This window comes from Nanorana parkeri, unplaced genomic scaffold, assembly GCF_000935625.1.
Source record: "Nanorana parkeri isolate BGI_ZX_2015 unplaced genomic scaffold, ASM93562v1 scaffold651, whole genome shotgun sequence".
Lineage (NCBI taxonomy): Eukaryota > Metazoa > Chordata > Amphibia > Anura > Dicroglossidae > Nanorana > Nanorana parkeri.
Window position 1 is genome coordinate 722,253 of NW_017306919.1, and position 24,527 is coordinate 746,779.

At 39.7% G+C, this 24,527-nt stretch overlaps 1 protein-coding gene across 1 annotated transcript in view; it reads left to right on the forward strand.

Moving 5' to 3' along the window:
- Nucleotides 1-22,422, forward strand: part of LOC108792507 (hippocampus abundant transcript 1 protein-like) — a 56,584-nt gene extending 34,162 nt beyond the window's left edge. Inside the window, exons 4-12 of the mRNA XM_018563299.1 lie at nt 8,903-9,030; nt 11,178-11,292; nt 11,614-11,832; nt 13,705-13,818; nt 14,865-14,936; nt 16,900-17,012; nt 17,413-17,510; nt 19,638-19,798; nt 22,125-22,422. Of these exons, the coding sequence (XP_018418801.1) occupies nt 8,903-9,030; nt 11,178-11,292; nt 11,614-11,832; nt 13,705-13,818; nt 14,865-14,936; nt 16,900-17,012; nt 17,413-17,510; nt 19,638-19,798; nt 22,125-22,337 (1,233 nt within the window). The 3' untranslated portion in view covers nt 22,338-22,422. The remainder of the gene's footprint in view (nt 1-8,902; nt 9,031-11,177; nt 11,293-11,613; nt 11,833-13,704; nt 13,819-14,864; nt 14,937-16,899; nt 17,013-17,412; nt 17,511-19,637; nt 19,799-22,124) is intronic.
- The last annotated feature ends 2,105 nt before the right edge of the window (nt 22,423-24,527 follow it).

Sequence of the window (24,527 nt, forward strand, 5' to 3'; positions counted from 1 at the left end):
CGCGCAAGGGGGCGTGTCTGAGCGGACGTCTAGAGACGCCCGCTCAGATCGAGAGAGCTTCTGGCCGGCCGTTTTTTTACTACGGCCGGCCCGGAGGTAGTTAATTATAGATGCTGTACACATTTACATATGTAAAATAATATTCACAAGAAATCTAGAAAAGCTGAGGCATAAAAAAATACCTGTCAGGCCTCCTAGTTGGAGAACCGCTCAAATGAATAATTAGTTTGAAAAAACTCTTAATCTCTTAAAAGGAATTGTAATATTTACAGTCTCTTATTTGGCTGTATTGAGCTGGTTAAGCTGAGTCATTTTACCACCTACTCCTCATTTTGTTTATGGCATAAAACATTTGATATTACATTATATATTTAGCTACTCCTCTAGTTAATCATTATTTGCCTGGGGATTGGATTCCAGCTCATACATTTGCTGTTTTTAATGGATATATTTGGTTTGAGCTTTGGCTTCCAGACATGAAAATTGGCATTACTTGGGGCAACTTAAACACGCTTTTATGTGCAAAAATTAACAAATGCTTCTTTTGGGGTTTTTTTTTTTTTTATCAGCATGACTTTAGTAGTCCCTTCACATGATCTTAGTACGGTAGTGATGTTGTATAATGCATCAGAGGCTGGTCTGCTTTAACATTTTATAGGCCAGAGCAATAACCCACTGAAACAGTTTGACAAGTTAATGTGTTTTTTTTCTTTTTTACCTACAATGTCATTGTCATTAAGTGTCGCTAGCTGTCACACTTAGGGACAGCGACATACTTTGAACAACACCATCATGAGGGGGTTTTAAAAAAACCCATTAACCCCTTAAGGTGAAAAAAAAATCCTTCAGCTCAGCTGCAGACTTTTATTGTAAGGGGTTAATTTTCATAACCATTATAGTATAAAAATATATTTGTATATAATTTTTTAAAAAATATTGTTAATTATATTAAGCAGTCATTATGACTGCTTGATAATTTTAATGTATTTTTAGGCTGCTCTAAAATTAGGAATTGCCAATAATAACATTAGTGACACTGATCATGACAGCATGCCAGGGTCAGATCTCACTAAAGGCTCCTGATCGTTCCCAGGACAATCGGAAGCCTTGAAACAATGTTTCAGCATAGAAACATTTTGCTACATTCCTATGCTGAAGTATGTTGCACAGAGCCTGTACAGATCAGGATATCCCGATCTGTACAGAGCTGTCATAACTAAAATAGTGTGAGCCTCTCTGCTGTCAGATACCAATCGCTGCCAGCGATCAGTTTTCTGGAAAAACTCAATTATTTTATTAATGGATGCCTCAATACTCACTCCTTTGATAGACTACAATCTCATGTTTAGTTTACTAATTTGTATTGCGATTATAGTCTTGTCGCGGGAGTGAGCTTGGAGTGGTGACTACTTTACAACACACACAGGGACCATGGGGAACAAAAGTAGTCACCCTATGAATTCAGAGATGATTTGAGGATCTACAGCCGAGTGATACACAAATAAGATACATTCAAGTATCCTATTAACAAAAATGTATTTTTAAGATTTAATTATTGAGTTTAGTGTCCCTTCTACGTATCTATTATGCCATTGCTCGTTCAGTTAATTATGGCATTGTTTTTACTCGGATTATAAAGTATTCTAAAACATGCCCATCATCTAAGCTGCCCTGTGCCAGCAGAGCACTGGAGAGCCGGACCACTGCCCTTGCAAAGAGTACAGTGGTCTGGGTCTCCAGTGGTCCAACGAACCTTCTCCTCAGTACTCCAATAAACAGCGCTCATGCTATTTCAGCAACATTGCTGGTTGTAGTACTGAGGAGAGGACAACTAAAACCAACTATTAACAACTAAAAAAAAGTCAAGCTTCAGTTGGGCTGTAAACCATACTTTCTTTTCTCCAGCATATTTCACCCTAGTTATTGATGCCGAATAGACATAATAACAAAGTAGTGTTGTATAGCAACCTATTAAGTTGTACTTGGACAGGTCCCTGCTGACGGGTATTCATGGCTACGACTGCTGACATCAAGTTTCTGTGTCTCTTAATGTGTGTAATTTTTCTTTTAATTTGATTCATTGTTTGTCCCATGAAATAAACGCCGATCTGGCTGCCTCTGAAATGTGATCTGATTTAACACTGCCGTTAAAAGGACTGAATGTTAATGTGAATGGAGTTTGTGGTTACCGAGCTGCTTCACACTGAACATTTTCAGGGTTACAATTCCACTAGTAGTTTCCAGCGAGTTCGTTCACATGAGCCTATTAAATTCCTTTCCTCAGAACAGTTTATCTGGGAAAATCACATGGCATTAAGTGTATGCCGGAACATCTGTTGCTTCGTTTTTGGCACACACCATTTCTAAATCATGGAATTATTTTAACTATGTGCTAAATGTTTATTACGGCATTGCTGGAGAATTTTTCTTCTGTTAACCTCTTAATGAAAGTGGGCTTTCAGGTTGCCATTTTTGATTTAGAAGGTGAGAGTTCTGTGTTGAGTAGCTTGGACGGTGTATGGTGCAGTATTTTGTCCTATGACTTTGAGAAGGGGTAGCCAAACTCCAGCCCTCCAGCTGTGGTTGAACTACAAATCCCAGGAGGCATTGCAAGATTCTCACAGCCACAGACATGACTCCCGGAGAGATGCATCATGGGATTTGTAGTTTCACCACAGCTGGAGGGCCTGAGTTTGGCTACCCCTGACTTTAAGGCTGATGTGTTCAGTCAGGGTATTTGATGGTACCTTCTAGGGATGCCCAGATACTTTTCGAGTACCAGTGCAGATACTTGGCATTTTCAGGAGAACTACCAGGGTTGCAGCGGTTGCAGCTGGGACCTGACTCTGGCGCTCCACCACTGTCCTGAAATTATTAGTCTGTATTGTTTTAGAAAAACTGTCACATGACAATAAACAAAAATGTATCAGTACTCGTACTTGTAAGTACTCGGCAAGTACCAGTACTGGTACTCGCAAAACTGGTATCTGTGCATCACTTTATATTTATAAAAACAAAATCGTACATTAAAACAGAGATGTACAAATCCCGGGAGCTCCGTGTGCTCCTTACAAATGACAGCGGCCTCCTAATTTTTGAATTTTTCTCTAGTCTTGGAGCTCAAAAGTATCGGTACATGTACTCGTACTTCTACTGAGTACTGTACTTGGTATCTGTGCAACCCTAGTACCTTCTTTATAGGATTCAAACTTGGTAAGCTTGGCAAAAACTATTTCTGCAGTGGGACTACCCCCCTAATATTGCTGCAGGGGATATCTGCTTCTCTATATCTAGAAGAGTTTTGTAAAGGTCTTTTACTTACCCGGCAGTTGTTGCTTGCAGTCGGGTGCGCCTACATGCGAAAACAGCAATTGCGCCTATTGTGCCGCACATGTTACATATCACAGTGAACGTCGCAGTGAGAGCAATAATTTTAGGGCCATTAATCACTGATAACACTAAACTGACGAGCGGTAAAAGCGTTTTAAGCGTCGCCTATGGCCAATTTTCAGTGTGGGCGTTTTTTTGCGATTTTGGGGGCGCACACAATTTTAACCTCTTGCCGTCCGCCTGTAGTAAAAAAACGGACGGACGGCACTGCTGCATTTGCGGGTTGCCGTCTGCCGTCTTATGTTTTAACAGCTTTTAAAGCGTCGCCTATGGCCAATTTTGGGTATTATCGTTTTCGCGCACGCAATTTTAAGGCTTGACATGTTTGGTGTCTTTTTACCCGACGTGACCCCGTCTTTTATATTTTACCAAAAAATTGGGTAATAATAAATGTTTTATCATTTATTATAGGGGAAACTGTTTTTTTTTTTAAATTCGGTAATTTTTCCTTAATATAGTAAAAAAATAAAACCCCCAGTGGTGAATAAATACCACCAAAAGAAAGCTCTATCTGTCCCCAAAAAAGGGTATAAAATTCATTTCAGTACAGCGCTGCATGACGGAATAAATGTCAGTTAAAGTACCGCAGCGCTGAATACTGAAAAATGGCCTGGATGGGAAGGGGGTTTAACACCGCGGATGTCAACTGGTTAAGACTTGACACGTTTGTCTATTTACCAGACGTGACCCCGTCTTTTATATTTTACCAAAAATATGGGTAAAAATAGATTTTTTTTTAACATAATGTAGGGAAACTTTTTTTTTTTAATGTACGGTACTTTTTTCATTATATAGTAAAAAATAACCCCACCCCCACTAGTGGTGATTTTTATATACCACCAAAAGAAAGCTTGATCTGTTATGTTTTAACATAAATTGCAAGGCTGATAGTCCGGTCATGTTGACTGGTGAGACACCCTAACATTTATCAAGCCCTGGATATTATGGTCCTATCCAACATGGTAGAGAAAGTGCTTTCACTCATTTGTGTTTCTTACTGCACAACACTGCATTTTGAGTTGGTACAGTTGCATGTTGGACTCCAAAAGCTAGTACTGACTCCAATAGTAATGTATGAATGATACTTGCTTTCTATTGTCTGGTCAGAATGGAAAAGTACCATATTAGATTGTATACTTAACTTTTGCCCTAGTTGTGACTTGACCTGGGAGTTCTGAGAACCATTAACCCCTTCATGACTGAGCAAGTTTTCAGTTTCTGTTCATAAATGACTGACACACTTTTTCATTTTTGCTGTGTGATACTTCCACAGCAGTAATATACTTTCTTACTGAATGTACCCACACATATTATATATTGTTTTAAATTTTAAGGCTTGACATGTTTGGTGTCTTTTTACCCGACGTGACCCCGTCTTTTATATTTTACCAAAAAATTGGGTAATAATAAATGTTTTATCATTTATTATAGGGGAAACTGTTTTTTTTTTTAAATTCGGTAATTTTTCCTTAATATAGTAAAAAAATAAAAACCCCAGTGGTGAATAAATACCACCAAAAGAAAGCTCTATCTGTCCCCAAAAAAGGGTCTAAAATTCATTTCAGTACAGCGCTGCATGACGGAATAAATATCAATCAAAGTACCGCAGCGCTGAATACTGAAAAATGGCCTGGATGGGAAGGGGGTTTAACACCGCGGATGTCAACTGGTTAAGACTTGACACGTTTGTCTATTTACCAGACGTGACCCCGTCTTTTATATTTTACCAAAAATATGGGTAAAAATAGATTTTTTTTTAACATAATGTAGGGAAACTTTTTTTTTTTAATGTACGGTACTTTTTTCATTATATAGTAAAAAATAACCCCACCCCCACTAGTGGTGATTTTTATATACCACCAAAAGAAAGCTTGATCTGTTATGTTTTAACATAAATTGCAAGGCTGATAGTCCGGTCATGTTGACTGGTGAGACACCCTAACATTTATCAAGCCCTGGATATTATGGTCCTATCCAACATGGTAGAGAAAGTGCTTTCACTCATTTGTGTTTCTTACTGCACAACACTGCATTTTGAGTTGGTACAGTTGCATGTTGGACTCCAAAAGCTAGTACTGACTCCAATAGTAATGTATGAATGATACTTGCTTTCTATTGTCTGGTCAGAATGGAAAAGTACCATATTAGATTGTATACTTAACTTTTGCCCTAGTTGTGACTTGACCTGGGAGTTCTGAGAACCATTAACCCCTTCATGACTGAGCAAGTTTTCAGTTTCTGTTCATAAATGACTGACACACTTTTTCATTTTTGCTGTGTGATACTTCCACAGCAGTAATATACTTTCTTACTGAATGTACCCACACATATTATATATTGTTTTTTAGAGGACACATAGGGCTATATAATTATATCAAACGTGTACCTAACGTCTCACTTAGTTTGATTAAAATATAAAAAAATTGAGGAAAAAAACTAGAAGAAAACACTTTTTTTCACAAGTTTTGATTATAATTTTTTTAATAATAATTATAGTATAAAAATATATTTATATATAATTTTTATTTTCCTAATTTTGTTTTACACTTATTTTTTTTACACTTTGTTAAAAATGTAAAAAAAAAAACAATTTTTTTTCTTTCAGTTTATATCAAGCAGTCACTATGACTGCTTGAAAAATTTACTTTTTTAAAATTTTTTGGCTATTATTAGGGTGCTCCAAACTTAGGAACAGCTAATAATAACCTTAGAGACTGATCCTGACAGCATGTCAGAATCGGATCTATCTAAAGGCCTATGATCGTGCCTAGACGATCAGAAGTGATACAATGTACAGTATCTCTTTGCTTGAAATGTATCTCTTTGCCTGAAATGTTTCATAAACATTGGGCTATCGAGCTGTCAAAATGAATGGGAGAGAGGTGAGTCACTGCTACCTCTCTGCTATCTTCAGCTGTCAAATACAGGATTGTTATTTAGCGGTCCCATATTTGCATGTAACGGCTTAATTCTTTCATTAATGAAGGAAAGAAGCTTTTACTATGCTTAACTATTTCATTAATGAATGCCTCAATACTGACTGAAAATCAGCTGTTAGCAGCATTACAGAGCCTGATATAACTCGTCACGTACAGTGTACGTGGCCAGTCATATAGGCACTTTGTGACGGGACGTACACTGTACGTCTCCCGTCACGAAGGGGTTAAAGCTGATATATAAAAGGAGCAGGGAAGTACCTGTGTTGGGTTAGCGGTTTCAGATCAAAGCCGCTTCTTTCCTGTGCAGGTTGAAAAAAATGTGTGCGCTCATAAATTTCCTCTTTTTTCTTTAGAATTTTGCCCATCAGCTTTTACCGTGCAGTTTTTTTTGTTCAGACATGCAGCTTTTACTTGTTGCCTGTACAGAACATATTTGCTTCTATTTTTATCAGCCTAAGACATAAGTTGTGCCATTCATTTACATTTGTAGAATGTGATGGAGAGACTAAGCACTGATAATGACTGTCTGGTTTGAGTATTCTATTCCGACATGCAATGTATCCTTAAGACAGACATCTGGTCTAGTGCAGTTGGCAGTTTTCCAGTCCAGCATCTCTTGTGAGAATTGAAACCAATCAGCCGGTTCTGTGTGCTGAAGAGAATCTGAAACTACTTTGAGAACGTTTCTCAAAATGAGATCTGTTTTTAGTCCGATCTCCATTTTCCGTTGTGGCGGGATTCTTTTCATGTGTAATTTTGCAAATGTATGCAGAACTGTAACAAAGAATGCATACCATTTCTACAATTTACACTTCCAAAATGTAACAATTAAATGAGTATTATTAAAGCAGGGTCTTTCTAATCCTTTTGTATGGTATTGTATTGTAACTGCACTGTCTCCCCTTATTTTGTAAAGTGCTGCACAAGCTGTTGGCGCTTTTTAAAATCCTGTATAATAATATTGAAAGAACTATTGGATTAAGCATCCTTGGCATCCCTTTAGCTGTGCTTCCAATGACCTAGGTCGGGGGCGTAGACAAATAACTATTAGATTAAGCATCCTTGGCATCCCTTTAGCAGTGCTTCCAAAGACCTGGGGCGTAGACAAAGAACTATTGATTTTAAGCATCATTGGCATCCCTTTAGCAGTGATTCCAAAGACCTGGGCTGGTGGTGTGGTGATGTTCTGTGAGATGAAGCACCACCAACGACCCTTTAGCTGTGCAAGCTCTGGGCAGTTTCTCATGTTTCTGTAGTCTGTGCATGTACATGTGGCTGTTAGAGCAGTCCCTGCAGCCTTGCTCCTCCTGTTGTTCCACGAGTTATCACGTCCAGTACATTGTATTGGGCTTGAGGATGCAGGGGGACATTCCATTGCTGGAGTGGAGGAGGAGAGAGGCTGCAAGGACTGGTCTAACAGCCAGCCGGGTTTGAGGTTTAGGTGACTATAACTTTTTTTTATTTTATATAAAAATAAATTAGTAATGCGTGAGGGGACAGAAGGGGTAACTTCAGGAGTAGAGAAATAGATTTGGGTGCATAGAAATAGTATTAGCAGCCTTGGGTGGTTATAAACTGATCGAGGTGTAGATGAGAGGTGAGCAAAGAAGGGACCCAAGGAAAAAAGGCTTGGGGGACCACTTACAGAAGGAGGAGGAAATAGATTTGTATGTGACACTAAAGGTGCGCTGACAAAGGTAAGAGGAGAACCAGGTGAGATTTTTTTTCTGTTGACCCTTGAGTTCATCTGTAATGGAACCTGTCACAAGTTTAAACACTTCTCAGATACCTGTGATTGAGACAGCTATTCTTTGACTCACAAGCCACATACTAGTTTCAGCACAGGGACTTGACTTGCATTAAAGCTGTATAGGTTCGGTATCAATTTCCTGGAACATAGTATGCTACCAGTGAATTGGAGAATGGCTCCGACAGTCAATGTTATCTGAGACTGTCTAGCTTCCACTGGGCTAACAATGTATTTTAGAAGTGGTCTGAAGAAGCACTGTGCCTCACTCTGATGGATATTTGAAAATTAAGGTTTTTCTGGGGTTTTGGGCAGAAATGGGAAGATTTTGTGATTCTTTTTTTTCTTCTCCCTATTGGGGAGATTTTTTATTACTTTTTTCCTGGTGACAGTGAGAAAAACCGCTCTCTTGGGGACATTAATAAAAAGCCTACCGGTGGTTCTAACTTTTCACACTATAGACGAACATGTATGTAACAAATAAAAAATTATAGCAAGAATCATTTTGGCTAGAGTTGGCTTTAAAAATAATGTGACTGGTTTGTTGGCAAGTGTTGTGCTGTTTTTATAATAATATTATTATACAGGATTTATATAGCGCCATCAGTTTGTGCAGCACTTTACAATATAAGGAAGACATTACAGTCACAATACAATTTCAAGACAAGATGGTAAGGAGGGCCCTGCCCCGAAGGGCTTATTGAACTGATAAAAACAAACATGTTTGAAGTAACCTCTACCTTGATATATTCAATATGCTGCCCAGTATATATAGATCATTTTCCATGATTAATTTTTGTACTCTTGTTTTGTTTTTTTTCTCCAGGGCTTCTTATCATTTATGTGTGCTCCCCTCATTGGTGCTTTATCAGATGTTTACGGTAGAAAGTCTTTCCTCCTTGTAACCGTTTTCTTTACTTGTGTCCCTATCCCATTAATGAGGATAAGCCCTTGGTAAGTAGATATGTATGTATGTATGTATGTATGTATGTATGTATGTATGTATGTATGTATGTATGTATGTATGTATGTATGTATGTATGTATGTATGTATGTGTGTGTGTGTGTGTATATATATATTCTGCAATTAAGTCCCTATTCTAATCTTACAGTGTATAATGATATCTACTTTCAGGGGGACGCTGCTGTGTGTTCTTCATACTGTGTCTGCATTTTAAGAGTGAGTCATTCATAAAATGCAGTCTGTGATGTGGAGCCTGCAGTGTTTTTCCTGTTAGAAAGAGAGTTTGGTCACATGACTTTGACAGGTCTTGTGACCTTCATCTCCCTCTGTTTCTTTTTTTTTTCTCTCCCCTATTTGTTAAAAGAGAACTATGGGGTAAGTGTTTTTCACCATAGTTCTCTTTAGGGTCATGGGAAGACATATACTAGCGTCCTCCCGTGACCCAAAGCTCACTATATCACAAGCTATAACTGGCGGTATACTGAGCCCACCGCAGCCGTGATGGATCCCGACATTACTGTCGATATCCACCCAGCTGTGTGAGTGACAGACGGCTCTGCCTATCTAGACGCAGAGCCAGCTGTACCCTCCCCTGTCCATTCCTCCACTTGGCGCTGGAGGATCGGGGAGGGGGGAATCCCTGCAGGGAGCCGTGACTGACACACCGTCACTGCTCTCTACAGGGAGATGATTGAGAAGTGAGCGAGTGACGGTATGTGTTCGCTCACTTCCCGATCAATTGAGCCGATGTGTGACAGTTTCATTGTCACACGTTGGCTCGAACTATGAGGATGAGCGATTTTCACTCGCCTCATAGTTCTCCTTTAAATTGATCGGACTCTGCTTGCTTTGGAGTTCCAAAGCGGTGGGCACAGTTTTTCTTTTCTTTTTCTTTTTTTCTTTTCTTCAAGCAGATTTATATACTTGCCACAAAGTTTGTATTCAGTACTTGAAAACTTGAATGAAAGGGTGCTTTCATGACATTCAGAAAGCTACTAAATGCTTTCTTAGTGCTTTGAACATGCTTGCTGAACATTATGCTATTCAGAGCAGTATTTGCAAAGCTAAAATGGAAAAAAAGCAATTTTCTTGGTCTGCTCTCTTTATCATAAGTAGTTTCAGTGATAAGCACCTAGCCAGCAGAAATGTTGTCAGGTTCTGCATGTAGTAATGTTAGCAGTTTTTGTTGTTCATAATGTGGCATTTAGCAAATATAATTTCTGTATCCTGGGCCGAGCAGTAGCCGTGTGACAGAGCTGACCATCGTGATAAGAGTTATCTGGAACTGACAGGTGTTCTTTTTTTTTTAATGGAAGTGGGCATTACACTCCAGGCAGCTAAATATGTAGTTACAATACATATATGTTATTTGTTTCATTTGGGTTTGTGATTCTTGTTCAAGGATCTCTACCACGCTGCTTAGCCAGAAGAATCATTCAACGGCTTCCTGGGTCACCTGCTCATTTGACAGTCGTAGGGGATAATGATTTATTGTGCAAAGAGCAGGCTGGATACAAGGAGGTGGCAATGCTGAGCCGGGAAACGGCATTGTCATCTTAATGACAGAAGCGTGAATCTGGTTGAACAAACATATTAACCTTTAGGCAGATGAACCAGTTTACACGTGCATATTACAACTGTGTGTTTAGCTGCTAGCCTGGAGTAAAACTTTAAAGTGACCCTGTTGCTTCTCTCAGAGAATACAGTCAGCTGCACCCTACAAGAAGCTCAATACTTGCCTCTTTGGTGGGTGGCGAGGAAAATCTTTGCAGTTTTCATCAGCTCTTTTGCGCATCTGCTTCTGAGGGTGTCCGATAGCATGCCACCCTGATAGATGCCATGGTTTCTCCCACTAGTTGCTGTGTAAATATATATGTCTATAAACATGTCATTTTAAGGGAACAAGATGCCTGTAAATTAAATAAAATGAAGTCTAAATATATATATTTTTTTAATTGCATGATGGGTTTCATTGCATCTGGGCTTTAACTTGTTTGTTGCTCTCATTTCATTGGAGCTAAATGATGTAAAAAATAAGGAGGTTTCTGGAAGGAATCCTTGTAAAATAGTGAAAAAAATGGAACACAATCCTTTGCTGTCAGCGATGTAAACAGTTTCCTCCTTTTCTCGGTTGCAGGTGGTACTTTGCTATGATATCAGTTTCCGGAGCTTTCGCTGTTACATTTTCTGTTATTTTTGCCTATGTTGCCGATATAACAGAGGAACATGAGCGAAGTACAGCATATGGCCTGGTAAGTCCAATCAAACAAATATACTATTATGCACGTATGCAGGCGCTATCGAAAGGAAAAAAATGATTACATTTATTTAAAAGTTGATTATGCGTTTCTGGTATTGAGTGGCAGCCAAAGGGTTAAACCTTTCATTTTCTGCTTACTTGACCCATGTGGTGGTGCTTCTTTATTGGAAATCCCTGCAGTGGCCTTACATTATTTTGGTCTGAGTGCCATTTAAACTCCTTTTCATTTCAGTATTCAGTATTTTCCATATTGGCTGTACTCGCATGGCTGAGAAATACCAGTTATAATAATGTGTATGTTTTTCTACCACAGGTGTCCGCTACATTTGCAGCAAGTTTGGTGACCAGTCCAGCAATTGGAGCTTACATATCTACATTCTATGGTGATAATTTAGTAGTTCTCCTTGCCACCGTGGTAGCACTGCTAGACATCTGCTTTATCTTGTTGGTCGTACCAGAATCACTACGTGACAAAATGAGACCTAGCTTCTGGGGAGCGCCGATTTCCTGGGAACAGGCTGATCCATTTTCTGTAAGTTGATGCTGTTGGACGTTAGCAGCAGGCTGTGATTCTTTAATCATTATTCTAGATTGGAAGGGGGAATATTAAGTGACTGTTGTTTGTTTTCCCCTACATTCTGTACAGAGTACAGTACTTGCCTCACTTTAATGCTCTCCAGAGCAAGGGGATAACTACATCTCGTGGAAACTTTGTGAGGGTGCCCACTGTAGTCTTCCTGCAGAATGATTTATCCAGCCAACAATTCATTCAGATTGGTAGTGAGATTGTAGATTTGGCCATTGTATGCGAGTTGTGTTGTGGTGGTGAATGGGTAGCGTATGGGTAGCGTTTAATATTCATCTTGGAAGGGGGAGGAATTGGTGTTGGTTATTAATGAATGTCGTTGGTGAGGGGAAATGTACTTTTCCAGACTAGAGCGGTGACAGCAGGGTCTGTGGAGTGGCGTCTGTGTAACGGTGATGAGGATATTTTGCCGTGTCTGGTGCATGGATAGCCTCTGCACTTCCCCTTGACCATCAGCCACTGCCTCCCTCTGCCCTTTTCCTGGGCAGCCAGCCACTGCCTCCCTCTGCCCTTTTCCTGGGCAGCCAGCCACTGCCTCCCTCTGGCCTTATCCTGGGTAGTTGGCCACTGCCTCCCTCTGCCCTTATCCTGGGCAGCCAGGCACTGCCACACTCTTCCCTTATCCTGGGCAGTCAGGCACTGTCTCCTTCCCTTATCCTGGGTAGCCAGGCACTGCCACACTCTTCCCTTATCCTGGGCAGTCAGGCACTGCCTCCCTCTTCCCTTATCCTGGGCAGTCAGGCACTGCCTCCTTCTTCCCTCATCCTGGGCAGTCAGGCACTGCCTCCCTCTTCCCTTATCCTGGGCAGTCGGGCACTGCCTCCCTCAGCCCTTTTCCTGTGTAGTCGGGCACTGCCTCCCTCTGCCCTTATCCTGGCTAGTCAGCCACTGTCTCCCTCTGCCCTTATCCTGGGTAGTCGGACACTGCCTCGCTCTGCCCTCATCCTGGCTAGTCGGCCACTGTCTCCCTCTGCCCTTATCCTGGGTAGTCGGCCACTACCTAGGATAAGGGCAGAGGGAGGCAGTGGCCGACTACTCAGGATTTTGACATGAGGAGAAAAAAAAACTGCATCCAGTTTCAACATAAAAAAAAAAAAAAGTAGCCAAGCACTAGATACATTAAAATAAATAGATTTGGCTGCAGTACTCATGTCATCCCATGTGCTGTCCCTCATAGACTCACTGACCATTCAGGAGACAGCTGGAAATGAGCAATATACAGTATGTAAAACATGTTTTATAAAACGACATACAGGAAAAGCAACTGGAATTGGATTTAAGAACTCATCCATCTTAGTAAATTGAGCTTTGTGACAGTAATTTTCATTATTGTGCTGCTATAGCTTTATGTTTGGATCAACTCATTAGTGGAATAACAGTCTTGAGATGAAAATTTGAGAGGCAGGGGTCCCATAATTTTACTTTGGGATGCAGTTTTACCCCTGGATCTAAAGCTTAACTTCCTGCATTTGTGAATGATCACATGGCAAATGTTTTCAGTTTTAATTAATTTCAAGATTAATAGCATATTTTTATAATTCTTTGTTCTGTCATAATGTTTTTTTTTTAAAATGGTGACCTTTACTGATACAAACCGCACTGGACATTGACATTTAACACCGTGGCCGCCTGCTTTTGCTTCATTTGTGCTGATAATCGCTTCACATGTTTTTATAGCAGGAAATTACAAGATATTTTGGGTCTATTTTCTCCAAACTGAATACATTCTCTTTGCTCCGTTTACATACCTTTTTGTAATAGCACCCTAAATAACTGTTTGATATTTGCAAACGTTTTTATGCAATGTTGTTCTTTCAGTCACTGAAAAAGATTGGAAAGGACACCACCGTGCTTCTCATTTGTATCACAGTATTCTTCTCCTACCTGCCAGAGGCTGGACAGTATTCCAGCTTTTTCCTCTATCTCAAGCAGGTGAGTGGCCACAGTGATTAGAATGTTATTTCCAGAGAGCAAATACTGATAACCTGTTCAAATCAGCTCCTACAATGACTGCGGTGCTGAGTGCGCCTGATTGTTTTATTCCCTGTGCCATTTTACAGGAGATTTTGTTCAATCCAGGTGTTTCTTTATATTTATTTGTATATGTAAGGTAAGAGCGCTTTGCCAATAAACTTTCATATTTAGGCCATTCAATGAACAGGCACACTCTTGCCACTGTTATGTAGAGATGAGCCGGGGCTTTGTGTGAACCTGGTTTGCCTTACTTTGCCCAAGCTGGCTCAGAACTTTGACCACCACTCCTGTCACACACATTTAGTGGCAACAGTTCTACACCCCTTTGTGACGTTTAGCTGCGGGGTAGGGAATGCACCTCTCAACCACTAATTGGGCTGAAAGGAGGGAGTGGCAGTCACAGTTTTGAGCAGGCTTGGGCGAACTTGAGTGAACTGGGCTAACTAAGCCCAGGCTCATCAGCAGTGTTATAGAAGTACAGACTGCCTTTTTAAGACTAGAGGTTGGTGTCATTCAAGTTTAATATTCATCATGTCATCATTTCAGAAGAGTTTTTTTTTAGGTGTTAACTAAATAAGAATGAACAGCTCCATTTTGTGTTCTGACTTGGATTAGGTAAATTAAATGTTGCCATTTGAACGGTCATATTCTGAATTTCTTTACTGGTGTGGCATGCGCATACTGCTTAAAAAGCTCCAGAGCTTGACTGATATGCTTTATGAAGATTGATACACAGTACTTCAGTATATCACCATCTCAAAAATTTTTTTCTCTGTTATGCATTAGGGATAGTGCATGGATATTACTTGCTTGAAATCACTTGGGAAATGTGTTTTTAATGAGTGTAGTTAAGCCCTCCTGCTATTTTTTTGTGGCTGCACCTTATTTCATTCTTTAACAAATAGTAATTAATATTGTAATGTAAGCCTGCAACGTTTTATTCATGATTCAGCTTTTTTTTAACTAGTAGAATGGAAGTAACACCCTTTTTCATTTTATTACAGATTATAGGATTCAATCAAAGTAGTATTGCTGCTTTCATAGCAGTGGTGGGAATTTTGTCCATTGTGGCTCAGGTACGTCCTTCGTGGTGTTAAATTATGTAATCTATGTCATTTTACAGTAGGCTCAGTTCACAAAATCATATTGTGCACAATATGTTTATTACTGTTTTTATTTTTTCTTTTGCAATTGAAAGTCTCTGGATAGGCAGAGCCAGCTGTCATGCTGCGCCGTCTCAGTATACCGCAAGCTGTTGCTCGCGGTATACTGAGCTTTGGGTGACAGGAGGACGCTAGTTTGTGTTCTCCTGTTACCCTTGGAGAACTATGGGGAAAAGCCCTAACCCCATAGTTCTCCTTTTAATTAAAGGGAATACTGTACACAGAAGCTGAGTTTACAGTACGCATGTCGTTTTGACAACAGGGTCAATTCACAAAGACTCACATGGGTTATTTCAAAGAACAATAGGTCCTTAAAATACAGCTAGCTTCAGACTCGCAATAACTTAGTGGCCAACTTTATACAGTGGTATAAAGTTGAGCAACTACTGCCTTACTGCGGCAGCATTATGCACTACGGTATCTGGTCTCTGCTATAAATAGGTCCCTTGGTTTTTAATTAGGAAAATAAGTCATTTTGAGGTTGTAATAAAATAATGATTCCAAGGAGATACGTTTTTTCAACAGTTAAATGCCCATTTTATAGACCAATCTCACGCTTCTAACTGTTGTATTCTACAATATTGTACTATACTCTAGCAGCTGCTGAATACCTAGGCAGTGCCTGCATCTGATTACATGCAGTTGCTGTGTGGACAAAAATGTTTGTGGGTGTCAGATTAAGTGAACTATTCCAGAGTAAACATATCCCTGTTTGTTATACTCCTCGAGGAAGACATCTAAAAGTTTTTTTTCTTTGTACTTTGTCAAGTCTTCCAACGTTTACTACTACCTGGGGAAGGGAGTTCTACATTTTTGCTGCTCTGATTGTAAAGAACTCCCACCACCCACTCCCTGCAATTTTCAGTTAAACTTCCTTTCCTCTAACCTTAAATTGTGCCCACATGTCCTCTTCAAGGACCTAAGATTAATCAAGTTGTTACCGGCCTTAGAGTTGACAAAAATGTATTTAAAAATCGCCTTTTGTCAAGTGGAGGGCTGCCAACAGTGCCACTCACGGCTCGAATTTTGGTTGGTTCATCAAGAATTGGCCAAAATTTGCTCATTGTATGGTTAACTTACTTTGGGAGTTACGGAGTACCTATACACCAAAGCAAAAAGCTTTTCACTCTTGGTAAATGACTACAATAGATCCTATTTGTAAAAAATGATTAAAGGAAGAGGGGATACATCCAATACATTAAAACAACTTTATATCATATGCTTATAAGTACTTATACAAATCTTAATTTATGTTAAGGTTGTGCAAGTCTATGAACATGAACAAAAAAATGATATGATTCAGATCCTGGGTTAGAATACATATCTGTGAAAAAAATCTCCCAATACTGATCACTCTGCAGATGAATGAACTAATGCAGATTGAAAATGTTGGGGGGTTTTACGTCATTTTCAGGCCTAAAATGTGGAATATAACATGGGTGCAAAAATGGAAAAAAGGGCCTCAGTCATGAAGGGGTTAAAGTATGGATAATATATAAATAAAAATGTCTGTGAAGGTTCTCATTCATCCAGGTCATGGTATATCTGTAAAAAATAAATCAAGGCAACTTGATGCTGTATTTTTATTAGACATTTCACTGGTCATCCGACCAGCTTTCTCAATTTCTGAACTGAGAAAGCTGGTCGGATGACCAATGAAACGTCTTCAAGAAAAATACAGCAAGTCCAGTTGCCTTGATTTATTTTTTACAGATGTAAAGAAAAATGTTCACGGTTGTAAAAATGAATGATACATCTGATCTTGACTTTAAACATCAATTTTCAAATATATGCATCTTATGTAGAGTATATTTCTAAATAGCAGTACATGTCTGTATTAATTATATTGCTGTTTGCTTTTGTTTTGTTTTTTTAGACCGTGTTTCTCAGTATACTGATGAGATCAATAGGAAACAAAAATACTGTTCTCCTTGGGTTGGGCTTTCAAATGTTTCAGCTAGCTTGGTATGGCTTTGGCTCGCAGCCATGGTAAGTAATGACAGCTTGTGCCTTTTAAAGATGTGAGCATTTCTAGTAATTGCCTTTTATAAGTATAACGCTAATACATAATAAACTTTTTTACAAGTTATTGTAATTGCATGAATTGCATGGTGCTTCTATTCTCCCTCTGTTCTTGTACTTGGGTTTGCAGATTAATCCCATTGTTATGTACCTTATTTTTAAACAATTTATATTTCTTTATTATTGGATAGCTACCTCTCCCAATGCAAGGACCTAATTTTGGAGCAAAGCTAGAATGAATATAATGCAATATTGATGCTTCAATAATGTAATGACTGTTCAGTGCGGATAGCCATTGTGCTGATATACTCGTCATTGACATACAAGGTCATCTACTTACTTGCCAGTTTTGTTTGCTTATTTTCAGGATGATGTGGGCAGCTGGTGCTGTAGCTGCAATGTCTAGTATCACATTCCCTGCAGTAAGTGCTCTAATTTCCCGCAACGCTGAAGCAGATCAGCAAGGTAGGTTTCATGGTCAGGCCACAGTGTCTGTCACATAAATTGTGAAGATAATTTTTAGTTAAGGTGCCAACAAAGTGTTCATTTTTTTTTCATAACATGTTGTAAATAGTATACTGATGACTCGTATCCTTCACCTGTACATGCAAACAAATTTATGACAGGTCTGAGTCATCACATTTCTGTGCTTCATAACATAAGGTGGCAATACAAAATATATATATATATTTTTTTCTCGCTTTCTCAAACAAAATTATACTCGTCATACTTTATAAAACTGCATTAATAACTATATCAGTTAGTGCTGTTTAAAGAGCAGTGGCTTCTGTTTTCTTGCGTTAGCACTTGCAGTAGAAATTCATCAACAACTCAATTAGAACTCAAGTCTATTGCAAACACTGCAGCAGAACTTCTGACAAACCCCTAAATATACTCTATATTGCCAAAAGTATTGCGACACCCCACCACATCATTGGATTCAGGTGTTCCAATCACCTCCATGGCCACAGGTGTATAAAATCAAGCACCTAGGCCTGCAGACTGCTTCTGCAAACATTTGTGAGAGAATGGGTCGCTCTCAGAAACTCATTGAATTTAAGCGTGGTAGCATGATAGGTGCCTCCTGTGCAATAAGTACATCCGTGACATTTCCTTGCTATTATTCCACGGTCAACTGTTAACATCTGATTGAATATACACTATACTGCCAAAAGTATTGGGACACCCCTCCAAATCATTTGATTCAGGTTTTCAATGACATTTTCTTGCTACTAAATATTCCACCGTCACCTGTTAGTGGTATTATAACAAAGTGGAAGCAACTGGGAACAACAGCAACTCAACCACTAAGTGGTAGGCCACGTAAAATGACAGAGCGGGGTCATCGCATGCTGAAGCTCACAGTGCGCAGAAGTCGCCAATTGTCTGCAGAGTCAATAGCTACAGATCTCCAAACTTCATGTGGCCTTCAGATTGGCACAACAACAATGTGTAGAGAGCTTCATGGAATGGGTTTCCATGGCCGAGCAGCTGCACCCAAGCCTTGCATCACCAAGTGCAATGCAAAGCGTCGGATGCAGTGGTGTAAAGCACGCCGCCACTGGACTCTAGAGAAGTGGAGACGTGTTCTCTGGAGTGACCAATCACGCTTCCCTGTCTGGCAATCCGATGGACGTGTCTGGGTTTGGCGGTTGCCAGGAGAACGTTACTTGTCTGACTGCATTGTGCCAAATGTAGGTTTTTTTTGAGGGGGGATCATGGTGTGGGTTGTTTTGCAGGGGTTGGGCTTTGCCCCTTAGTTCCAGTGAAGGGAACTCTTAAGGCATCAGCATACCAAGACATTTTGGACAATTTCATGCTCCCAACTTCGTGGGAAGAGTTTGGGGATGGCCCCTTCCTACATGACTGCGCACCAGTGCACAAAGTAAGGTCCATAAAGATATGGATGAGCAAGTTTGGGGTGGAGGAACCTGACTGGCCTGCACAGAGTCCTTACATCAACATGATAAAACACCTTTGGGATGAATTAGAGCTCAGACTGCGAGCCCGGCCTTCTCTTCCAACATCAGTACCCGACCTCACAAATGTACTTCTGGAAGAATGGTCAAATATTCCCATAGACACACTCCTAAACATTGTGGACGCCTTCCCAGAAGAGTTGAAGCTGTTATAGCGGCAAAAGGTGGGCCATCATATTGAACCCTATGGACTAAGACTGGGATGCCATTAAAGTTCATGTGCGTGTAAAGGCAGGCGTCCCAATACTTTTAGCAATATAGTTTATATCTATATATCTACATCTATGTGTGAACAACCTTTAGCTGCCAGAAAATTTGTAGTCCTGTTCATCCAGTTTCATCTTTTGGGCATCCCTCCCAGACTACAAATAGAGATCGTTGACCTCACTTATCTTTACTGCCGTCAGGCAGTTCTAACACGAATATATAAACAGATTTCACTACTGAACTGCTGGCATTTCATATTTGGATTCATTAGTTACTGTAGAATTAGTATTGTGCTTTTATCTGTGTCCTCTCTGCTCACAATTAGTATGTCATGTAGACTGAATGCACGCATCAACGTTAAAGCCTTTACCTTAGACATTCATATTCTATGATCTTGCCTCTACAGGTGTTGCACAAGGTATGGTGACTGGTATTCGAGGTTTATGCAATGGTCTGGGCCCAGCGCTGTATGGCTTTGTTTTCTTTCTCTTCCACGTTGAGCTTGGAGGATTAGTTCCGGTGCCTGGCACTGATGACAAGACCATCACGAAGGATCCCACTGAGGAAGTAAGTAGATTCATGTCTACATGTTAATTCTGTAAAATGTTGCGAGCCAGCCTTGTAATGGTGCCCATGTTAGCATGTTAGCTGCAGTGTATGTGTGGACCCAAAAGGCAGCTGTTCTCTTTCAGTGTCTACACCACACATTTCAGGACACATTATAGTTGCCACCATCATAGGGCCTTATTACATACAACTTGACAAACTCTTTTATAGTGAATTATGTAAATAAATATATTACACATCATATAGAGTTATGGTATATGTTTTTGGTCTTTGTGTACGCAGTTATAACACTACTCCATTTTGACCTCCGTAGCGCACATGCTTGGCTAAAAGAATGTAAGATTTTCATACTGTAAAACAGCCTGTTACAAGTGATACTCCTGATTCCAGCATTTTTGATCATTCAGGTTGTTTTTTGACCTTCATGTGTGAGGTGTTCTTGTTATTCCACCGTGTAGAAAAACCTCCATGAAAATGGGGCCTCTGCCTTTTACTTTTCAATGGAGAAGAGGGAACGATATAGCTACAACATCAGCCAGGTATTGTGGTGGTTACTCATAATACAGTGGCTCATTTGTGGATGGTCAGATATCTCACAATTTAATTGTGTGTAAGAGAGAAACTACACAATCCACTATACCTAGCAGAATGCCTGTGGTATAAACCAGTATCGTTAATAGCTCTAGCTACTATGTATTTAATAGATTTTATTAAAAAAGCAAAGTTTTAATAAGCAATAATGAGGTGATTGGTCTGTTGGTTTATACCATGCATATTCTCTTTTTACTAATTCATGGACACATTTCTTCCCATTATTCCACAGAAATGCTGGGGCAGCTTTAAAATGACACTAAACCTGCATTCAAGTACCTTAACGATTAACAAACATGTAGCTTGTTTGTAGATCCTCAAATCATCTCTGGATTGGTGCTGACACTGTCCTTCCTTCTGGAGGGTGGCTACTTTTGTTCCCCATGGTCCCTGTGTGTGTTGTAAAGTAGTCATCACTCCAAGCTCACTCCTGTGATGGACCACGATCTCATGTTTAGCTAACTAATTTGTATTGAGATTGTAGTCCATCACAGTAGTGAGCTTGGTGCGGTGGCTACTTTACAACACACGCAGGGACCATGGGGAACAAACGTAGCCACCCTCCAGAAGGAAGGGCAGTGTTGGCACCATTTCAGAGATGATTTGAGGATCTACAGCTGAGTAATACACAAATAAGATACATTGTTGTTAATAGTTTAGGTACTTGAATGGTACTCCTGAGTTTAGTGTCACTTTAAGAACTAGTCACTTAACAGTCAGCTTTGTTAGATCTGTATCATGAACTCTACAGAAGAGAACTTGTTTAGTTCTTCTGCACATTCATATTCACTGTTGCCTGTGTGACCTAGGCATTGATTCTGCAGTCTTTTTGAGAGTTCATCTTGCATAGTGGCCAAATCAATCTATTATTAAATCCAGCAGGCATTATTGGAGACACCTAATGCACCAAATGACATCATGTATTTGAGTACTGACAGCATAATAAAATGTATTTCAAAGTGAAATCCTTCATTAGGTGTATTGCACCAAAATATCATGTAGAGATATCAGTGGGATAACCCTTGTACATGAAAAGTTCTCTGCGGCTCTTCTAATTCTATTTGAATACGCAAAAAAACCCTACTAAAATGAGAATTTTCTATCCCAGTGAATCGCTTCTGTTGAGCCATGAATGGTGAAACTGTTACACAGCTGTTGCTAACTTTAGACTTGGCTCCAGTAGTACACTGCCATATGTGAAAGGAGATTCTGTCATTTCTTTGCCAGGAATTTAGTTCAGTTCACCTGCTGTCTTTTAAGGTGGCCATACACTGCACGATTATCGTACGAGAATCGTGGGAAATCCTGGGATCGTACAATAATCGCAAAGTGTATGGAAGACGTGCGACCATTTCTACTGTACGGTCGCACGTTTTCCGTCGAATAAGCAGGCTGGAAAACCCGCTGAGAATCGTACGATTCTCGGCGAGTTAGTGGCCTGCTTGTTCGACAACTGCCGAACGGGCCGGTGTGCGCACGCGCACACTGCCCGTTTGCAGTCATCGGAAGCCCGCCCCTCAGGGGAGCGGGCTTGTGATGATCGCACGTACGATCTGCCTGTCCAAGATAGGCAGATTGTACGTTTTTTAAAATTACTTTACAACCCTCGCAAGACAAAAGTCTTGCGAGGGTAGTAAAGTGTATAGCCACCTTTAGACTGGGCTCACTACCTACAAAATCCTGCATCCATTTCTTGTAACGTAACATTTCTTGATTATTTTGTTTTCATCCACAGGGAGCAATCATACCAGGACCACCATTTTTATTTGGAGCAGTTGCCGTTCTCCTTGCTTTCATGGTTGCCTTGTTCATACCCGAACACAGCAGTCGCTCCACCAAAAATAATGCTGGCGGGAAACACAGCATTAGTAGCAACTCACAGACAAATAACGCAGGCCGCAACAGTGATGAGGACATAGAACCACTGTTACAAGACACCAGCGTGTGACTGTTTCTTCCTTGATGTCACCTTGAGGTGGAAACTAAGCGAATGTACCAAATTCTGCTGAAGAAAATGACCAGAAAAACAAAAACATTTTTACATTGGACCTCCATGCAGACATTAGAAAGTCTGTCACTGTTTTTTTTTTTTGTTACTTGTCTAAAATATTGATTATTATTACCTATTCACTGCATGGGAGGTTGCATGTGTAGCAGAAATCTCCAGCAGTAAAGCAGCTAAAGGTTTGAGATTGTGATTTTCTGTTAATGCTACCTCAAACCTTGTCATTGCATTTTATATTGACTGTTGGGAAAAAAAATAGTGCGGTGACAAAGTATTGACCTCTGAAAGGTACCATATGCAATGAAAGCCGGTGTTGTGATACACCTTACAGTGCCTGCTAATACATGTCCATTCATTTCTGTGTTGGAGAAAGGTGGGAGAAGACTTGGTTTTGCCTTTCTTGCTGCATATTCTGAGTAGCCTTGTCTTCTGGACTGCAGTTATCAATAATCTGTTTACAGAGACACCAGTCTTATGATGAATACAATGCTGCAGGAATTCCCAAACCACCACTCTCTTAACCAGCAGACCATCAAACATATCTAAAAGTTCTTGGTAGGTCAGAACAATCAAATGGAAGCTATGTTTGCCCAGTAGCTAAACCTGTATGTCAAAGCCTACTTCAGCTTTTCTGATCTTGATATTGTAAGGCAGGGAAAGTGACTTCATCAGCTTTGTAAATAGTATTTATTACTTGTTATGTTACATTACGTTTGTATACATTTTTCATTTGTGCCCCAGGGGAATATTCAAGCTTTGCTTGTTGGTGTGATGGAACTGTAGGTACAGCTGTTTTTTTTCAGAATGCCTTCCTGATGGGTCATAGATAAAAAAAGATATATTTTTTTTCCACCAGCTAGCAAAATTCCAACAAACTCCTTGGGGCCAATTAGATTTTTCAAGACACCATGTAAGACTAGGTAGGTAGTATATTTAATTTTCAAGGTCTATTCATTGTGCTGCCTTTTGCATATTACATTTGTCAGAATAAGAAGTAAAGCTTTAAATATATTTTCTTTATTCTTTAATATGTTGTCCTTTTTAGCCTTGTTTGGTATGCTGCCATGTTCTCAGTCTAATGAATTGTTTATTTCCACACAAAAATCAGTACATATATTTTGAAAATGCAGCAGAAAAATCAAGCAGCAGTATACAATAAAACGTTGTAGTGTAAAATGTAAGGACATAATGATAGAAGTGTGTTTTCTCTAACAAACATTCAGGTGCTTCCTTGCTTTTCCTAGCCACTAAAAAAATAAATAAAACTGATGTGATTGCCTGGTACGGACAGCACCTAATTACATCTTTCCTTACTGTGCTGTGACATGCATTAACCATAACATAGAGCAGGCGTCTGGATCATCGACTTGAAGTGACACTAAACTCGGGCGTTAAATCTTAAAAATGCATTAAAGTACCTTAACTAGTAACAAAAATGTATCTTATTTGTGTATCACTCGGCTGTAGATCCTCAAATCATCTCTGAATTGGTGCTGACATTGTCCTTCCTTCTGCAGCTACTTTTGTTCCTCATTGTCCCTGTGTGTGTTGTAAAGTATCCACTGCTCCAAGCTCACTCCCATGATGGATTACAGTCTCAATATAAACCGGTTAACTAAACATGAGATTGTAGTCCATCACAGGAGTGAGCTTGGAGCGGTGACTACTTTACAACACACACAGGGCCCATGGGGAACAAAAGTAGCCACCCTCCAGAAGGAAGGACAGTGTTAGCACCAATTAAGAGATGATTTGAGAATCTACTGCTGAGTGATACACAAATAAGATACATTTTTGTTAATAGGATACTTGAATGTATTTTTCAGATTTAATTCTTGAGTTTAGTGTCCCTTTAACTTATCTATTCACATGCCTTTGCTCGTTGAGTTAATTACGGCATTGGTTTTACTCGGATTATAAAGTATTTTAAAACATGCCCATCATCTGCCCAAAACTGGCTAAAATAAGCCAAAACCTATGTTACAATCATCTCAATAAAATATGTTTGAAAAAAAATAAGAATTTACAGAGGTAAACCTAATCAAGAAGCTTAATACTACTCAGTATAGCAACCAGGCATTTACACGTTGGTATTGTAAATTGGTTTACTAGGTATAGATACGCCTGCCCTTT